This window comes from Galeopterus variegatus, unplaced genomic scaffold (genome assembly GCF_000696425.1).
Source record: "Galeopterus variegatus unplaced genomic scaffold, G_variegatus-3.0.2 Scaffold9048, whole genome shotgun sequence".
In the NCBI taxonomy this organism is placed as follows: Eukaryota; Metazoa; Chordata; class Mammalia; order Dermoptera; family Cynocephalidae; genus Galeopterus; species Galeopterus variegatus.
In genome coordinates, this window is record NW_007735159.1 from 28,058 (window position 1) to 48,393 (window position 20,336).

The 20,336-nt window shown below is 33.0% G+C and overlaps 1 protein-coding gene across 1 annotated transcript in view; it reads left to right on the top strand.

The window, feature by feature from the left end:
* SNX13 (sorting nexin 13) overlaps positions 1-20,336 on the top strand; it is a gene marked incomplete at its 5' end in the record, with an annotated part of 59,611 nt that overhangs the window by 22,203 nt on the left and 17,072 nt on the right. Inside the window, 5 exons of the mRNA XM_008593367.1 lie at positions 2,383-2,420; positions 4,384-4,453; positions 8,863-9,002; positions 14,104-14,211; positions 15,993-16,103. Of these exons, the coding sequence (XP_008591589.1) occupies positions 2,383-2,420; positions 4,384-4,453; positions 8,863-9,002; positions 14,104-14,211; positions 15,993-16,103 (467 nt within the window). The remainder of the gene's footprint in view (positions 1-2,382; positions 2,421-4,383; positions 4,454-8,862; positions 9,003-14,103; positions 14,212-15,992; positions 16,104-20,336) is intronic.

A 20,336-nucleotide genomic window follows, 5' to 3' on the forward strand; every position in this document is an offset into this window, starting at 1 on the left:
GAATGAATGCAGATAAATTGAGTCAGAATCAATTGTGTGAGCTTCTAAGTAAAATGTAATTTAAAATGGAGATAGTAGCAATATATTATGTAGGAGTAGTTTTTGATCCTATAACATAAGACCTCTTCCAAAGTCTTTTAAATTGACTTTTAGCTTCCATTTATGTCTTTTCTGCAGCGAATGGAAGCAAACTATGATGAGCAATCTCAAATTTCCCAAAACCTCATAATTACATAAAACATAAAACAGAGTAGAAAAGTTTTTTTTTCTGGAACTGGTTTTGATCTGAAGTAAATGTGCTTCTCATAAATCAGTCATTGAGTACATTTAAATCACTGATTGTAGTTTAGAATTATATACTTATATATTTTATTGTCTTTCTAGGACATTGCTTTCTAACATTTTATGTCCTAAGTGATGAGTTTTTATACATCTTATCCTGAGAAATTACCTATCCCTTTTTAAAAACTGTTTGACAAAATGTATGTAGATTGATAGTTATAACATACAACCTTATTAAAAATAGCAGTCAGTGTTACTGTCATTGTCTAGGTTTTAGGTCATTGATACAACTTTTTTCAAACGGCAATGCTTATGATTTACTTCTTTCTATAAGATTATTTAATGAAAAATAGGCCTTCCTGACATTTTTTGTTATAAATTAGTTTTCTGACTAAAATTAAGCTTTTCAGCACTTCATGTATTTTTTAGGCATTCTGACATTTTGACTACTTTTTAGACATTCTGAAATAATTGTCTAGTCTATTTTTGAAAAATGCAGTGTATAATTGAACCTAAATTTAATGGCCCAAGTCTTATCATGTATGATAGTATCCTCTAGTGGATTTTCTTTGCTGGAGAAGAAATTTCATTTCTACTTATCTGAACTTCACTATGTAGATAGCTGGATGGCTTTCTTGTGCGTGCTCTCTCTCCTCCCCTTCTCTCCTCTTCTTCCTTTTCTCCCTTTCTCTTTCTCTTTCTTATTCTTGATTGCTTTCATTTATTAGTTCAGCTTTAAATTATTTTAAAAGTAGATTTTTCCTCTTTATTAAAACAAGGCCTCACAGTTTTATAAAAATATTTAAATTATGATTTCCTTTTAAAATTTTAATCTCAGTCACATTGTTTTTCTCACCAATTCAAACAGTACTTTGTTTTCTAATATTTATAGGCAGTTATCAAATTCTCGATTAAATGTGGACCAAAATTGATTTTAGACTTTATTTCTGGAACTTATGATTATTATAGATCAAGAAAGTAAAGTATGCCTTATTTTGCTCCTGAATTATCCTTTTAACTTGACTTGTCTTTGGTGGGAAGATTTAAGAAGTGGGCAGACCACAGAAGAGGTAGGAGGCATGTAATTGATTAAAGAGGATAGAGAACCGTTTGCTACTCATTTTAATTATCACCTTTCTATTAACCAAGGGATAATTCTAGGTGAAATTTTCTGTTTACCTTGTGAGAACCCAGCTCTGAGGAACCAAGAAAAGTTATTGGGCATTTAGAGTTGTTTAAGTTGGAAGGCAATACCAGCTGCCTCCTTGTAAAAATAATCCAATCTTGCATTTTAAAGACCCATTTAGATTAACAAATTTATAAGTAAGCTCTTTAGTGCTAAAAACCATACATTAACTTTATATTCTATATGAATGTTGCTTTACCATAGATTCATTCGTGTTTAAGAGGGACACCTTAATTGGAAACTTAATTTGCTTAGATATACAATAAAACCCTGAGGGAAAAGATTATTGCTTGACATTAATTTTAATCTATAATTGACTTAGTCTGTAACATTAATTTTAAAAATTAACCTTTTCTAGTTGTTTTTTAATTCAGTGGCTTTGAATATGGAATTTTAAATATCTTTTGATGAATTAATTTAATTTAAAAATCTAGACTTTAGATTGTTTTTGAGCCAAATCTACTACTAAGAATAAGTAGACTTAATCCATCACACTGAAGACAAATTTGTGTTATTTCTTAATCCAGTGATACAAAAATAACAAAATAGTGCTGATATTTCCCAGTGGGCTTCATTCACTCTGCAGTGTTTTCCTTATGCTTACATTGTATTAGGCAACTTAATATGATACTATGAGAATAAAAATATTTAATAATGGCTCTCCTGTACATGAATGCCCCCCTTCTGGTTTTTTTGGCTAGCTCTCAGTTACATATATATTTTTACTGAAATGCCAGGCTTGGAAAATCATAGGACTTAAAGGATTAGGAGTTTGGGAGTATACCACAGTTTCTTTTTTACTTTTCTGCTAATGTCTTGGCTATGTGACTTTCATTCTTGGTGTTTGAACTTTAGATAAAGCAATCATCTCAAAAGTTTTTTACTGTATACTAAGTTGAATTTTCCTCCTACAGAATCTTTTAATGGATCTCCTACAGGAAGCATAAATTTGGTAAGTACTACAAAGGGTACTTTAATTATTAAGGTGACTTGAAAATAATGTGAAAGGCTGAGACTTGACATATGTAAATAAATGATATGTTTACAAGCCCCCAAATCATCCTTTAGTATTATAAGAAATTATTATGCTTTTGAAGAAATGTTAAATTTGCATACAAGGCATCTGTCAATTAGAACTTAAAAATATTTCATTTTTATTTTAAAGGATATGTTTAGGTCACACCTGCATAATTGCAGTTGCATTTTATAAAGAAATTGATTTTATTATTTTCAGTTTCAATATTTAGTGTGTTTATATGACTCTTTGGTTAGTCCTATGATAGGCAGTAAATCTGTTACACATAAATGATTACATTGGAATGGTTTTTCTTCTCTTGTATTTAGAAAAGAAATATAAAACCAGTTGGGATAACCAAAAGCTTCTGGATGCTTCTTAAAGTCTACACTAAAATAAATTTAGGTCATGTAAAAAAAAATTTTTTTAAGCTTACAGAGTTTTACAGCAACTACACGACATGTTTTTAGCATAAAAACTGTCATTGGCATTTCATATATTCAGAGTGAAGTGTGAAATAATGAACATTTTAGTTCTTTTATATATCCAGCCTCTCCATTGAATAGCTTATTTACTAAAATGCTGGTAAGAAGAAATGTTAGTGTTCTGTGAAGGTTTTAGTCCAGAGTTTGACTGTGTAGAAGGGAGGGAGGGAAGAGGTGGGGGATTGCTGTTTTGTTTTTCCCTCCACCTACATTATTTTTTCTTTTAAACCTTTTGAACCTTTTGTAATAGCTAAATGATTTAGAGGTTCATTGTCTTATGTTGTCACCTACACTTATTTCTAAAATAACCTTGAGTAAATGTTCTGTTACTAAACAAAGTATAAACGTTTAGCAAAACATTAAAGCAAATCAACAATAGTGTTATATCAGATGTTCTTTAACTTTTAAAAATCACACAGCCCGTGCTCTGTCTAGCACACACCAAAATTTCACACTCCCAGTAGGAAGACAGGTGTTCAGCATAAACCACGTTGTTTGTACATACAATTTAGGTACAGTTAAGCCACTCTTATCAATTAGAGAATGGTGGGATTCTCTAAATCTCAGTTCCTAGGTGCCATCCAAGGGACAACCTTGCAAACAGTCCTTCCTAACAAGAGCAGTTTTCAGGTTGCCATGTTAACTTTCTGTGCACATTCTACTTTTATTATCTCATTATGTTCCCTTTTATGTATGTGTGGGTGTATGTGTATGTGGAAAAAATGATTTTTAAAATCTAGACCCAAAGCCCAAAGATTTATTTTGGGTCAATCAATAATCATTCTTGTTTGTGGAATTATTTTTGAAAATTAATTATTTAAAATATATCTTAGTCTACAGATCATGTCACTTAATAAGTAATCATAATAATAGCTAACATTTGTTGGAGTAGGCAGTTTTCAAAATGTTTTTCTCATTTAATCCTCACATAACCCTATGATGTATGTACTCTTTTCACTTAATACATAAGGAATCTAAGCTAACTAATGAAATTATTTCTAAATTAACAAAAGTCTTAAAGAATACAGAGCTGGCTCTAGTATATTCAACATTTAAAAATTAAAGTATTAACTTAAGAATATGTCTATTTTTATCCAGTTTTTTCTTGCTATATATTGAATGTAATTGAAAAGTAGCAAGTTACAGTATATGGACAAGCAATGAAGGAAGAAATAATCTGATATATTAAGTTGGTTACTAAATTATTTTGTTTATAGTTTTTAGCAGTGCTCAATCTTGTTTTTTTTCTCTACTGTTAGTATAAATGGAGAGGATTATTAAGGGGGAGTCTGGAGGGATGCAAATAATATAAACTTTACATGGTGCAAAGATGAGTAATGCATGTATGCTGTGGAAGTTCTTTAATATTTCTTTTCTATAAAATTAAAAAATTTTGTTTCCTGATTTTTTTACAGTCTTTAGATGACCTTTCAAATGTATCTTCTGATGACCCAGTACAACTTCACGCTTATATTTCAGATACTGGTAAGAGATTTTGTAGTATAATTATGACTTTAAAACTATTGATTATTATATCCCTAAGTTATTTTCTGGATTTATTTTTTCAAACCATTTGTTTATTTTGTAGTCATTTAAGTTACTTTTTTTTCTGGAGCATGTTCTTCATTAAATTCTGTAATGTTTATTTGCTTGTGTGTTTGGGTATTTCCTCTCTCTAAAGTTGTTACTGTTAACAGTTGAAAATGCAGATTCTAAGCATTTTGTCGTTTCTAATAAGCTCTGAAACCGATATTTTCCTTTTTGTACTTGAAAATGGCCGATAATTGTCTGCACGATTCTTATTAAATCTTTTTTGGGGAGATGATTTTTTTTTCATACATGCAAAATCAGACTAGATAACTGGGGAGAATGAAGCCTCTGGGTATAGGAATTTGAAGAAGTTCAAAAAATACTTGAATGGAGTGAGAAACCTTTAAATCTTGGTGATTCAGCCTATGTGCAGAATTGATAGTGAACCAAGAAAAAATTTCCATCATTGCCATTGCGTTATTAGATAAGGCTAATGAATATTAGATAATGATAGTTTCTTCTCATCTGGCCTTTTACTAGTCCTAGAATATCCTAGTCTGTCTATCATATTAAGTACTGAACTGTGAACATACTGAGGCATACACCTCAATTCAATTTCATGCTTGAATTTCAGAAACTGAAAGGAGATTTTATAGTATAAGTGTACTTTAACAGATATTAATTTGCAGTAAAAAACATCCTTCTTTCTTTTTGCTTCTTAGTGGAGCTGGGGTCTCATTTTTGCAATCTGTTCCCTGCTACGTTTCTGGAATAAATTATCTATAATTGCTGACTCAGTTGTTACTTTATTTTTTACATATCGTTGGTGCATAGATTACTCTACTCTTACAGGTCGTTAGGTGACACTGTTATTCATAAAACCAGAGGTCTTGTTGCTTTTCTTTCTAGCTTTTGATATAGTTGTCCCACTCTTTTCTTCCTCACATTTAAAAAAATTTTTAAAAAATCTCTATTTTCATTTTTGGCTTGTCTTCCAAATGTGAGAGCCTTTGTTAAAGTGGGAATGTTTAGTATTTGTCTTTTTATTTCTTGGAGATCTTAAACTTTTATATCTAGAGGAAGACACTCATGCCCACATTTCTAATCCTGATCTTTCTCTTTTCTGAGGGTTCTGATTTTTTAGCTGCTTTGTCCATTTGTTTATTCAAGAAGTATTTATTAGCTTCTTAAAATGTATGGAAGCTCTGTGCTATGCATTTTTAAAAAATTGTTATTTCTGTCAGACACACTTATGCATAGATACTGAAGAGGTAGAGGAGTATAGTGGTTAAGAGCACAGCATTTTGACCGAATTGCTTGGGTTCACCTCCTAGCTCTGCCACTTTTAATAGTTGGGTGAACTTGTGTGAGTTTCTTAACTTCTGTGTACCTCAATTCCTCATCTGTGAAATAGGATAATAATAATAATACCTACCTCATAAGGCTGTTATGGAACTAATTATTACATTACTAATTATACATGATAGGCATCATTTATTAGTGTTTGTTCAATAAATGTTTATTTTACCAATTAGACTGCAGAGTCTCTGATTGTAGATCCCACGTCCTTAACATCTCTATTACAGGAAGTAAAAACTTAGAGTCTAGTGTAGTGCTACTCAAAGGTTGCTGGATGGACTCTGGTGTGTACTGCTTCCTTCAAGAAGTCTTGCTTTAAAAAGTATTGGCTAGATTAAACAGTGTAATTAGTGATGAGGTTGATTCATATTCTGATACTAGTTTCTTACCTAATTATGGACTAGTAACAAATAATTTGAAGATTACCTGCTATGAGTAGCCTTGGTCTAATGAAAACAAAACCTTCTAGCAATATCACCACTTTCTCAAAATTGGTATGTTTAACTTCATTATCTTCTTAATTACCTTTCTGTGTTCTGCATTTCTTTTATAATAACTTCATCATTCTTCCTGTTGTATGTGCAACTCTGGCTGATCTCCCCTGCCTATCAATTTGTGACAAATCCTGATTATTCTTTTTTAGAATGCTTTCTTACATTACTTTATTCTCTCCTTTTCGATTCCTTGTTGTTCTCCTTGCTCTTGTTAACTCCTAATTGGTTATGATTAGCTGACTAATTGGCCTCTGCTTTCTGTTTTCCTTTCCCAAACCTATGTTGGACACAACTGATAAAACCATTTTCTTGTTGCCATACTAACTCCATTGAGAAAGTGTGGTTTTCTAACTTGATGAAAAAGTGTTGTGCTGTTTGATCTGCAGTGGTCCCTGAGAGAAAGATGATTAGAAGAGGTGAACTTAATAATAGAGCTACCTATAGTTAAAGCCTCTGTAGAACAAGATGATCAAAGTCTATTCCTAGTCTTACATTTTGTTAAATTAGAAACACTGATATTAAATGGAAAGGGTAGGAAAGACAAATTTGAGTAGAAAGTGCAAATCTTAGAAAAATTTTGGTAAAAGCCTGAGAGAGGTTTCTGGCCAAATACCCCAGCCAATATAGATTTTTAGCTTTTAGCTATTAAAATAATTTACTAAGAAGTGACACAGACCCTTCTTTGTCTAATTATTTATAACATAGCAAAATACTTACTCAGCTCCAAAACTTGACCACCTTTTTTTCCCACAGTTACAGATCAATATAATTCATTACTAGAAGATCAGTTTTAGACTTCCGGTCAATATGATAGTCTAAACTGCTATGGGAAATCCTGCCTTCCACAGATAGAAAAGCTGAAAACAATATAAAAATAGCCGAAAGGGAACATCTACAAGAGCCATAGACTATGAGGAAAAACAAATTCCAGAAAGTGAAAAGGCACTGAAGCCAAGGGGCTCTTTGTAGCATAAAGACTACTATCTTGATTTTGATAGCATTATCGTGCCCTTGAGTTTAGAAGAGGCAGGGATAGTCCAATGCCATTGGGAATATGGAACCAAGTCTTTTTCATAAAGCCCAAGGTCACAAAGGGCAGTTTCATGCAAAAGAGGAACTGGAAAAACTTAGCCAACCTTCAGTGGAAAGGACAAGAAATGTCAAGATCGTGATTGGAAATGGTATCTATCACCCATAAGATATCGAAAGCCCAGCTTGTATCCCCATCAAAAATGTGTCTGGATTTAGCTGTTCTCAAGTGATTGCATACCACAGGGTTTCAAGCCAGAGAGTTAGTTTTAAATTGTTTCTGAACCACTGAAACTAGTAGTTAACAATGGTGACACTGGTGACTGTGAGTGCTTCCATAGCCCAGGACATTCAGAAGGCCCACAGTGAAATAATACCTGTTGAAAATGAGATTACAGAAAGCAATTAAAAGCCACAGGAAGAAATATGAACCACAATAAGGAAGAGACAACAGACCCAGAAAATGAGAAATTTGTGCTCTAAGAACTTGGAGATGGCAGTCTTAATAGACTTTTAAATAAGTATGTTTAAAGTATTCATAGAGATAAATCCTAAGGCTAGAATAAACAGTATGGAAAAAAAAGAACCAAATAAAATTCTAGAAATCAAAAAATACAGTGATTGAAATTAAATTCAGTAGATGTATTAAGAAATAGACTGGATACAGATGAGGGGAGAGTTAATGAGAGAAAATAAGGTAAGAATTTTTTTCAGTAAATTTTTAGAAACCTGACCTAGGAGTAGAGTAGAGCACAGAGAAATAAAAAAATGGAAAATCAGAAAGAATAGTTAAATGATTCAAAGTGTATCTTCTTACTTAAGATTAGTACAAAATGACAAAATAAGAACAGGTTTTGATTTTAAAGACTACCTAACTTGGATGGTATGTGGCAAATCAATAGTAAAATGCTTTAAAAAAAAAAAATCCCCAGAATAAACTACAAGTAGTGAATTTTTGATATTATTGAAGAGAAAGAGAATTGCCAGAAGATAAATCATATCCTGTGTTTTTCACTGTTTAGTTGAAAAGATTTTAATTGAAATGTGACTGAATATTGAAGGCTAGTATACAAAAGGTTATTATTTTGTTTCTGCTATTTTTTCTGTATTAAATTTGAGAGGCTCTTAATGCTACACTCAGGTGGTGGTGTGGCAACATCACTAATAATAGGTAAAAGCTCTTTGGGAAGAGAATCCAAAGTAGACATCCACTTTGTGGTAGGTAGTGTCATTATAAACTTTTAGATCATTTTGTTTTTTAGCCATCATATGTAATACTTTGGGTATGTGTGTACAGAGGATGGAGATCTATTTTATCCTTTGTTGACATCCTTTTGTCTCAGTCTGTCATTTCATATTCTTCTTCATTTCACGTCGTCTTTTTTGTTTTTGTTCTTCATCTTCCTCCTTTTTGTGTCTTTTGTTCTTCATTTTGTTTTAAATGACTAGTATATGCTGACTATGACCCATATGCTGTGGCAGGCGTTTGTAATGATCATGGCAAGACATATGCATTATATGCCATCACTGTACATCGGCGCAGTCTAAACAATGAGGAGATGTGGAAAACCTATCGTCGTTACAGTGACTTCCACGATTTCCACATGAGAATCACTGAACAGGTAATGAGGTTTCTTAAAAGTTGTGTACTTCACGTTCTTTCTTGATTCAATTTTGATTCTGAATTGTTCTGAGGATGCTCAGATATTCACTAAAGTTAATGAAAGTAGGTAAGAATTTTTTGTATAATTAGTATAAGTGTTAGAATAAGCTTGGGCATGTAACCAATAAATCAAATGTTGAAAACTTTAATCAGTCCTAACCATTGTGGACTAGTGACAAAATATCAGTGGTGTACCTTAGAAAAGTAAAAATCAATGTGTATTTCTGATTTTAAAATTATTGTATGTGTGTGTTGTGCTTTGCCAGAGGTATTTGGGTTTGGTTTGAAGCAGGGATGGGGATTAGCATAGGACTTTTTCTGCTTTTGTTTTTTGGAGACATAATTCAGAGCTAAAGTTATTTTAAGAGGCAGCCTCATCCAACACTGTAACAGTTAAATCCTTGATCCATTGCTTAAGTTATTTTGAACTACAACCTAAAATACATTTTACATTGAACAAATAATGTTTTTAATTCTTACAAAAGACACCTTCTTGTGTTATATAAGTAACTATTAGGACTTTTAAGTATAGCAAATGTAAGTAAATTCTCTGCCCTGTTTTTTATTAAATATTTTATCTTCTCCTTATCTTAGAAAAAATTAAGTATCACCAGATGAATTGGAATAGATGATGTATGAAACTTGTTTTAGCTTTTCAGAGTCTTTGATACATTCAGGGTTTTTAGATATACAACAGATATTAAACAAATAAAGATAATAAAGGTGACATCTGATTGGGTAAGCTGAACCTTTGAAATGATGTACTACTCTGAAGCTTTGAAATTACATTGTACTACTTTAGAAAACAGAAAATATTTTTTTCAGTTAAACTAGTGGAAAAAATATGGTTGGTGTTATGGTATTCTTATTAAAATATTTTGTCAATGGAGGTAAGCTATTAATAGCTTTAAAATGACTAAAAACAGAACATTAGCACTTACTTTTGAAGTCCATATTAAAAGCACTATTTTGACATATTCATAAGGAAATTAGTAACTTCAGACACACCTTCTCTTCTCTTCTTATGTTAAATGATCTTTTCTTCACGTTTTGGTTGATTTGTTTGCAGAGGTGAAAGAATTTTCTGCCCCACACTGAAGAAATAATTGCTTTACTTTTTCAGAATATTACCTATTTAATATTTTTCTAAAAGCATTATCTCCTATATCTTTCTTTCCATTTTTACATTTTAACCAAACATGATCATTTTAATAATAATTTGAATTTCTAAGAGCAGTTTTATTTAGTTGCAAATGAATGGGAATTTGGTTTAATATGAAATTTTCTTTGTGCAAATAGTTATTTTCTTTCTGTTATTGCCTAATTTAAATGTTCTAGACTAGGACTGTAAATACTGTGTTTACATATTGACAAATATAAGTGAAAAACATGCTTTAAAAAAAAAAAGAAAAAACTTTGTTAATAGGACGATCCAAGCAGGGATCCCTTTTTAATATAGCACTAAAAATCAAATGAAATTGATATAGCACCGTTCCTTTTTCTAACAGTTTAGTGCAGGCGAAGTGGACATATTTTGATTTGATGTTTCTTATAAAGTCATAGTAGTTGTCATTACTGAAATGTTTAAATTGCTCAAAGAGCACTAGAAATTAAATACTAAGCTTGTAAATGAAAATTAGGTTTTAGCAAAAATATTTAGCATCTATAAATAAGACTTAGACTGTTTGCCTTTTAGTTCAGACTTTATTTTTTTAAGTTCAAATCTTCTACAAAATAGTGGAAGAAAAACATAGTGACTTGTAATTCACCAGTTGGTAACAGTGCACCTGTCGACATGAGTAAATGTTAATTCCGTAGAGTTCTTAAAGGAAAATTATTTTAGAACAGGTTTCATTTTATTTTCTTTGTGATATAAACTTTTTTCCAGTCTAAATATATAAACTATCATTTATTTTCTTTAAAGACTTTTAATAGTCTAATTTGACATTTTATGGGAATTTATAAAATTAAAAGAAAATAATTAAAATGTTGAATGTCATATGGTTTTAGAAATTGCCTGAAGTGCCCATTCATTTATTCACCAAGTATTTAATGAGCATTTCTTGTGTGCCTGCACTCTCTGGGTGCTAGGGATATAACAGTAAACAAGGTATACCAAATCTTTGCCTGTAGGAGCTTACATTCAAGTAGATACCGTGCATTTCTGTTTTATTGGGTGAAATCTATATAAGAATAGATAAAATACTAGTGATTTAAATGGTAATATTAAGTATTCAGCAAGGCAATTGACTAAAAATATGCATCTGTATATATAACAAATTTTGAATTCTTCTAATACAAGTTTCAAGTCTGCTCTTTAAATTTTTCAGTCATGTATTTAGGAATCTAACCCTAATATGTTTAACGTAGAAAGCTAAAATCTTTGTTTTAGAATGTCTATGATTTATATATAGTGTTTGAGTTCTTTGTAAACACTGCCGTATTCCTTTAATTTATGTGAGTTCTGTTTTGGTGAATTTCTAATTTCTTTTACAAGCCTTTTAAAAATATTTTCATGAATTTTTGGCATGTGAAATTATATTATTTCAGGGAATGGGTTACCTTTTGCTTGTACTTATAAATAATCCTTTAAGTGCCACCCATAAGATGGGTTAACATAGAGTATTAAATTTCCTGTTTTTCCCCCATACTTTTATTATAACTGTATTTGAGAAAACTGCTAGTGATTTATGTTCCTGTTGCAGACAGATAACTTAAAAAAGGAGTTTGTTTTGATAATTTAGATTTTAAGAAAATAACTGTTACTGTGGTGGTTATTTTTTTTCCTTTTTGTTAAGGTTTAATATTTTAATAGATATTGCCCTATTCCCTTCATATATTGGTTTGCTAGGGCTACCATAACAAAATACCACAGACTAGCTGGCTTGAACAAAAGAAATTTATTTTCTTAACAATTCTGGAAGCTAGAAGTCCACGGTGTTTGCAGGTTTGGTTTCTTCTGAGTTCTCTCTCCATGGCTTGTAGATGGGCTCCTTCTTGCTGTGTCCTCACATGGCCATTTGTGTGTGTGTGTGTGTGTGTGCGCGCGCGCATGTACACACATGTGCATTCCTGCTGTCTCTGTTTATATCCAAATTTCCTCTTCTTAAAGGGATACCAGTCAGATTGAGTTAGGACCCACCCAACCTAGGAGTCTTGTTTTAACTTGATCACCTCTTTAAAGACCTTGCTTTCAAATATAGTCACAATCTGAGATACTAGAGGTTAGGTTTCGCCATATGAATTTTGAGGAAATACAGTTCAGGCCTATAATACCCAGAATAAACTATGCATTCTGTAAAATTGAGTCAGTAGTTTAATATTATATGGATAAGTAATATTGGAAGAAATTAAATATCTTTTAGGATACCTTGAAAAAGTAAATGTACTTCCATAAAGTGTGCTTTTTTTAAAAAAAGAATTGAATTCATATAACCAGGTTCTCTCCGGTGGACATTTGATGTTTGATGAGGACCCATTTCTAACACTTTTGTGAATCACCAAATTCGTGACTATTACTGCAGCATAACATTTTCTCTGTAGGTTGCTCCTATGCTTTTTTGTTTTTCCTGACATGACTGGAACGAAAAAACTCCTTTTACTTTTTATATTACATGTAATTAATTTTTTCAAATTTCAGTTCTAACCAACCATGAGATTTGTCATTCTGTTTAATAATTTATCAGAATCTTTCAGTTTGGGGGATGGAAATTATTCTAAACCTCTTTATTTCCTCTTCTCTTTAATCTCCGCTCTAGGAATTAGTTATCTTTAGAGATGTTGTTGTTTTAAGCAAAAAATGTTTTTTATTTATTTATTTATTTATTTTTTGTCTTTTTCCGTGTCCGGCAACGGATCGCAACCCTCAGTGTTGCCCCCGTACCGGACCGGGGACCGGCAACGGGATCGCAACCCTCGGCGTTGCTCCCGCGCCTCGCTCAGCCAGTGAGCGGGAACCGGTCTGTATGTGGGATCCGAACCCTCGGGCGGGAGCGCCGCCGCGCTTCCCAAGCGGCGCACTATCCAGTGCGCCACCGGGCCGGCCCCGCAAAAAATGGTTTTTAAAAGGTTGTTTTACTTCAGGATATGTATCACATGGGAAAGCCATGAGGCTGCTTGAAGTTTCAGGCTGTTGGCCAGACACGGTCATTAGCTAAATGACACTCTTACACTCTTTTAGCAGCCAGCATAATTAATTTGTTTTTCAGCAAGGCATAGCAAATTACTATCATGGACTTTTGAAGATGCACTGACGTGTTGTCTGTAAATGTTAGACTTATAGTAAATACATTTACTTTGTGTTTGTGGCTCTACAAAGATAAAATATGAGGGTACCTCAAAAAGTTCATGGAAAAATAGAATTAAAAGATAATACAAATTTTTCCATGAACTTTTTGAAAGCCCCCTTGTACATGCTGATGGCTCTTAATTTTTTTCTTTAATATAAACTATGAGTTTATTTTTCATGTGGTTGACTGGGAAGGATATCAGTGCTTACCGTAGTTGTATATATACGAAGTTGTAATATAGCTACTATCTATATTTTGAAATTTTCTTTTTCTGCGTTTGATAATTACCCATTGCAATGATTAATTGATTTGAAGTCATAAGTAATAAAAATATTACTTTATTAGATTTTTTAACAAGCCAGGAACTCATAGCTTTGATCATTAAAAATTTTATTTGCCAATGCTTTATTTACAAGTCAAGAGTTGTTAAGCAAAATATTTCTTAAAACCTTTCCTTATGAAAATTTTGAACAATCGCAAAATTAGAAGCTGTTAAAATGAACCCCCATGTTGCCGATACCCATCTTCATCAGTTATTCATGTTTTGTCATTCTTGATTTAAAATACTTCTTTATAGTAAATAACCTTAGACTATGTTTTGGAGATATTTGGACAATAGATTGTTCGTGATTTTTGCTTAATATAATAAAATATATTGTAAAATTATCTGTTGAAGATGCTTTTCATATGTAGATAAATTGTCATTAGGAACATTTTTTTCCCTGTTTATAAAAAACTGAGAAAGACAATTGAATGTCTTTTGTCTTATAGTTTGAAAATCTATCAAGCATATTGAAGCTTCCTGGTAAAAAAACTTTTAATAATATGGATAGAGATTTTTTAGAAAAGAGAAAAAAGGATTTAAATGCATATTTGCAGGTAAGTCCATGTTTATTATTGCCCATAGAATTTCATTTAATATAGCACACAGATAAAGAAGTCCACTTTTGAGCAGCATGTCCAGTGTGACATGCAATCTTCTCACTAATTTATAAACATTATTTGTTTTTATTTTTGGGGGGGCTGTCCATTATGGAGATCCAAATATTTATGTATTTATTGATTATTTTCTAGACACTCCATGTTAAGGATTTTGCTTCTTCATGTTTACAAAAATACACACAGCTACACATACATACATATTCATGCCAGAGTACTGTAAAGTCTAAGTGTTTAATTATAGGCTAAACAGTTAAATGTTTCCAATTTAATAAATAGTAGCTTTTCATGGTGTATCAAAAACTAGCAGGTTTTTATTCGCAGACAAATGTGTGTAGCTGTCTCCTGTGGCCTAGAATGATTCTAAGGCTTCTAACGTTACAATTCAAGAGAGGAATAGATCTGAGGGACTAATTCTAATGTGTAGCATATTGGGCATATGGTTTTCTCTTGTGGAATAATAAAACATGTCTCACAGGTGACTTATTGCATAAAGTTTTAGGATCCCCAGAAACTTTGTTTTAGACCTGGCTACCCAGATGCCAGATATAATATCATCACTTTTTAATTTTTATACTGATTTGTGGTTTATAAAGTTTTCTCATGAAAATTAAACAAGGCATCACTTAAGGTTTATAGTGTTCCACTATTTAGCTCCCTACTTCTCAGCAACCTGTAGACTGCAGACCACTTCCAGCCTACCACCTGTTTTTACTAAGAGTTTTATTGGAACACAGCCATCCCTTTCATTTACTAGCATCTATGGCTGCTTTTACAAACAGCAGAGTTGAATAGTTACAGCAGAAACTCTGTGGACCATAAAACCTAAAATAGTTACTGTCTGGCTCTTTACAGGAAAAGTTTTGCTGACCCCTGACTTAGAATTTAGTGACACGTGGGTAATAATATACTGGATATTTTGTTTGGAAAGTTTCTCGCTCTCCCTCTCTCCCTCTCTCAAATATTTATAGCTGTGACTGGGTTTGTTTGTAACCATAACTGTAATTATGTACTGAAAGAATCTAAATATCTGCTCTTGTTCACCTTTGTTATCTTTTGGTTTGAAGCTAAATGTCTGATAGAATTCTTATGACCCTCGTTAAACATTTTGATTTTTGAAAAAGTACTGTCTTCAGTTCCATTAAAATGTTTATTATTTGTTTTTTAGATTTAGAAAATGACCACCTTTTCCAAAATCTGGTGCTGTAAATGTATCTTTTAAATGTGGCTGTACTGTACACTTTTTAGCTAAGGAACTTTATATGTCAAAACTTGTTCCATTGAAGTAAGCTAGAATGTTAAGTTATATCAGTAGCAGTTGCGAAAGCAGTATTTTGTTTGACTTACTTGTAGCACTTCAAAGTTTTTGTTTGGATTATTTTATGTACTTTCTATTTCATAAAATTTTATTTCTATTCAATATTAATTTTAGAATTATTATGTAAATATCATAATTTTCTAGTGTCGATCTTCTTAGTATAAGCTATAAGGCCTAAAATAGGTTAGTAAATACTTGGACAACTTTCACATTGGATTCTCTGAAAATCAAAATAACAGAGGGGAAGAATACACACCAAAGTGTTCATCATCGTAGAATTATTTGTAACGGTATAATTGGGTTTTAAATATGAAACTAAAATTATTTGCTATACATTCTTAACTTTTTATAAGGTGATTATAAAAACTAGTTAATCTGCAACACCTTTTTTTTTCCCTGTTAGTTACTGTTAACACCTGAAATGATGAAAGCTTCCCCAGCTTTGGCTCACTGTGTGTATGATTTCCTTGAGAACAAAGCCTACAGTAAAGGGAAAGGGGATTTTGCTCGCAAGGTAAGCAGACCATTACATTGGGTTTCTTTTTTGGTCTGTTTTCATACTTTGTTTTTTTTTTATTATTATTATTTTTTTCTTTTTTGTCTTTTTTTCGTGACCGGCAACGGATCGCAACCCTCAGTGTCGCGCCTGTACCAGACCGGGACCGGCAACAGGATCGCAACCCTCGGTGTTGCGCCCGCACCTCGCTCAGCCAGTGAGCGGCCTGTCTGTATGTGGGATCCGAACCCTCGGCGGGAGCGCCACCGCGCTCCCAAGTGGCGCACTGTAGCAGTGCGCCACTGGGCCAGCCCCCATACTTTGTTTTTTAATAAAAGGAAATAAATTTAGATTTATATGTATGTTTTAAAACTAGAAAATTTTTATTAAGTGCTCTTTGGTGTGTTTATTTTCTATGATTTATTAAGCCTAATATTGATAGAAATATCTACTATTTATAAACTCATGTCTTTATATGTAGATTGTAATACAGCAGAAGATTGAAAGAGGAAAAAAAATCCTTTTGAAATGGTGCATTTAGAAAAGTTTGCCAAAGACAGATTGCAAGCTTTTCTTATCTTTTGAAGGAAATGTTTCTTACTGGGAGAAAATGTCTTTTTCATGGAGTAAGGATAAGAAAAGTGTTAAGTAGGATGTGTTCTGAAAGTATTTATGCCTCTTGAGTAAAATCTTTCTTATAGTCCTGTGCCACTTAGATGTTTTGGCCAATGATGGACCATATATATGATGGTGCTCCTGTAAGATTATAGGTGTGCAGTAGGCTATGCCATCCTGATTTGTGTGAATACACTCTATGATGTTTGCACAACGATGAAATTGCCTAACAATGCATTCCTTAGAATGTAGCCCCGTCATTAAGCGATGCACAACTGTATTTAAAATATTTTAAATGATTTAAAATAGTGTACAAGATCTATATTTGGAATAAGATCCTAGGTTAAGACAATAAATGATTAAGTGCCCAAATTGGGCAAGATTACTTAGTGGGCAACAACACAAGCTTTGAAATCTGACAACTTTTGGTTCATATCCCTGCTCTGCTATTAACTAGCTATGACCTTGAGCATGTTACTTAACCTCTTGGTACTTTAGTTTCCTCAAGAAACGAAGGTGTTAATCCTCATTTTAGAGCATTGTGTAAGTCAGATGAGATATTCTACGTATTACATTGCCTGGCACATAAATAGCCTCTGTATAAATGTTTACTCTTAGTGGTAGTAGCAGCAATAGTAGCAAGAGCAGTACAGCAGTTGGGGAAGCAGGGTGAAAGATATGCAGCAACTCTTTTGGATTATTTTTGCAACTTTTTGTAAGTCTGAAATTACTTTTAAATAAAAATGTAAAAAGAAAAAGGATGTCCCCACCATCCTCCTTCCATAAAAAGACTAACCTTTTTAAAAAAGATGAAGGAATTAACAATTGTAAATCTAAAAAGTTCATATGATTACTCTAGGATGTTGGATTTTAATGTCCTAATGTTTTTTTGTCGTTGCTTTTTTAAATTGAAGCATAATTGATTATACATATTTTGGGGGTACAGCATTGATTACCATCACCTGTGTACAACATATGATCAAATTAATATTATTAGCACATTCATTATGTATGACAAATCTTAATTACTCTTGGTGCCCCTTACCCAATGTCTTCCCAGCCCTCCCTCCCTTCCCCCATCCCATCTCTAGTAAACATAGATTTATTCTCTCATTCTGAAAGTTTAACGTACTATTGTGGTCTTTCGTCCCTCCCTCCAACTCTCTTTCTCTCCTTCCCCTTCCTCCCCTTCCTTGTTACCTCTCTTCACTCCTTTTCTTGCCTTCCTTCCTTATCCTCCCTCCCTTCCTTCATTCTTTCATTCCTTCCTAGCACCCACTTATGAGTGAGGACATGTGGTATTTCTCTTTCTGTGTGACTTATTTCACTTAACAAGTTTTTACAAGCTCATCCATGTTGCTGTGAATGGCAGAATTTCATCTTTTTCATGTCAGAGTAGTATTCCATGGTGTATATATACCTCATTTTCCTTATCCAGCCATCCATTGATGGACATTTAGGTTGGTTCCATATTTCGGGTTGTAGATAGAGCTATGATGAACATTGGAGGCAAGTATCCCTTCAACATGACGATTTCCATTCCTTTGAGTATATACCCAGAATTGGCATTGCTGGATCATATGGTAGTTCTATCTGTAGTTGTCTGAGAAACCTCCATACTGTTTTCCATAATGGCTGTACTATGTTACAGTCCCACCAACAGTGTAGAAGAGTTCTCCTTTCTGCACATCCTCACCAGCATTTGGTATTTTTGGTCTTTTTAAAAGTGGTCCATCTAACTGCCGTGAGGTGATATCCCAGTGTGGTTTTGATTTGCATTTCCCTGATGATTAGTGATTTTCAGCATTTTTTCAAGTACCTGTTGGTCATTTGTATGTCTTCCTTTGAAAAATGTCTACTCAGCTCCTTTGCCCATTTTTTAATTGGATTATATGTTTTTTTACTATGAAGTTGTTCGAGTTCCTAATATATTCTGGATATTAGTCCCTCGTTGGATGTATAGTTTGCAAATATTTTCTCCCATTTTGTAGGTTGTCTTTCCACTCCGTTGATTGTTTCCTTTGCTGTGCAGAAGCTTTTTGGTCTGATATAATCCCATTTGCTTACTTTTTCTTTTGTCGCTTGTGCTTTTGGGGTCTTATTCATGAAGTCTTTGTCTAGTCCTATTTCCTGAAGTGTTTCTCCTATGTTTTCTTTTAGTAGTTTTGTAGTTTCAGGCCTTATGCTTAAGTATTTAATTTGTTTCGAGTTGATTTTGGTATATGGCAAGAGGTACAGGTCTAGTTTCATTCTTCTGCATATGGATGTCCAATTTTCCCAGTATCATTTATTGAAGAGGCAGTCTTTTCCCCAATGTATGTTCTTGTTTCCTTTGTCAAAGATCAGTTGGATTTTTGTCGGAGATCAGTGTGTGAGTCAATTTCCAGTTTCTCTATTTTGTTCCATTGGTCTGAGTGTTTTTATGCCAGTACCATGCTGTTTTGGTTATAATAGCTTTGTGGTATAATTTGAAGAGAAATAGTGTTATGCTCCTGGTTTTAAATGTTTTTGCTCAGGATTGCTTTTCCTAATCATGGTCTTTTGTTGTTCCATATGAATGTTAGGATTGTTTTTCCTGTTTCTTGAAGAATGTTATTGGTATCTTGATGGGACATGGAATTCTAAGAGCATGGAATGTCTTTCCATCTTTTTGTATCCTCTTTAATTTCTTTCAGTAGTGTTTTATAGTTCTTGCAGAGATCTTTCACATCGTTAAGTTGATTCCTGGGTATTTTATTTTTTTGTTGACTACTGTAAATGGGCTTGCTTTCTTGAATTCTTTTTCTGCTAGTTCATTATTAGAGTATAAAGACACCACTGATCTCTGCAAGTTGATTTTGTATCCTGCAACATTACTGAAATTGTTCATCAGTTCTAAGAGTTTTTTTGTAGCGTCTTTAGGTTTTTCTATATATAGGATCATGTCATCTGTAAACAGGGAAAATTTGACTTCATCCTTTCCTATCTGGATGCCCTTTATTTCTTTTTCTTGCCTGGTTGCTCTGAGTAGTACCTCCAGTACTCTGGTAAATAGGAGTGGTGAGAGTGGACATCCTTGTCTTGTTACTGTTTCATTCAGGATGATATTGGTGATTGGCTTGTTGAACATGGCTTTTCTTGTGTTGAGATACTTACCTTCAATACCTAATTTGCTGAGAGCCTTCATCTTAATCTTAATGGGATGTTGAATTTTGTCGAATGCTTTTTCTGCATCTATCAAGATAATCGAATGATTTTGTCCTTGATTTTGTTGATGTGGCATATCACATTTATTGACTTGCTGCCTGGGACACTTCCCTTCCTTGGGCCTCCCTGTTGCAGAGGAGGAGCTTTTCATGCCTCTTATGCGGGTTGGGGAGAAATGGGGGGGGGGTAGGTTCCTAATGAATGTTAGCGTTTGTAAGTTGAATGCTTTGTTTCAATAACAAGTTGCAGAATGGTGAAAAAAAAAATTATGGTGCTTATGTGTGTATTTCATGATTGAAGTGACTGAGTTTAAAATTCCAACTTTAATCAGTTTTGTCAGTAGAGATGTATTCCAGTCTTCCATCTTTTTGATGTTTGTGTACCTTATTTCCTCTGTTTTAGGATTGCATCACTTTTAGGATAAACCAATAAATTGATAATAGCTTTTTG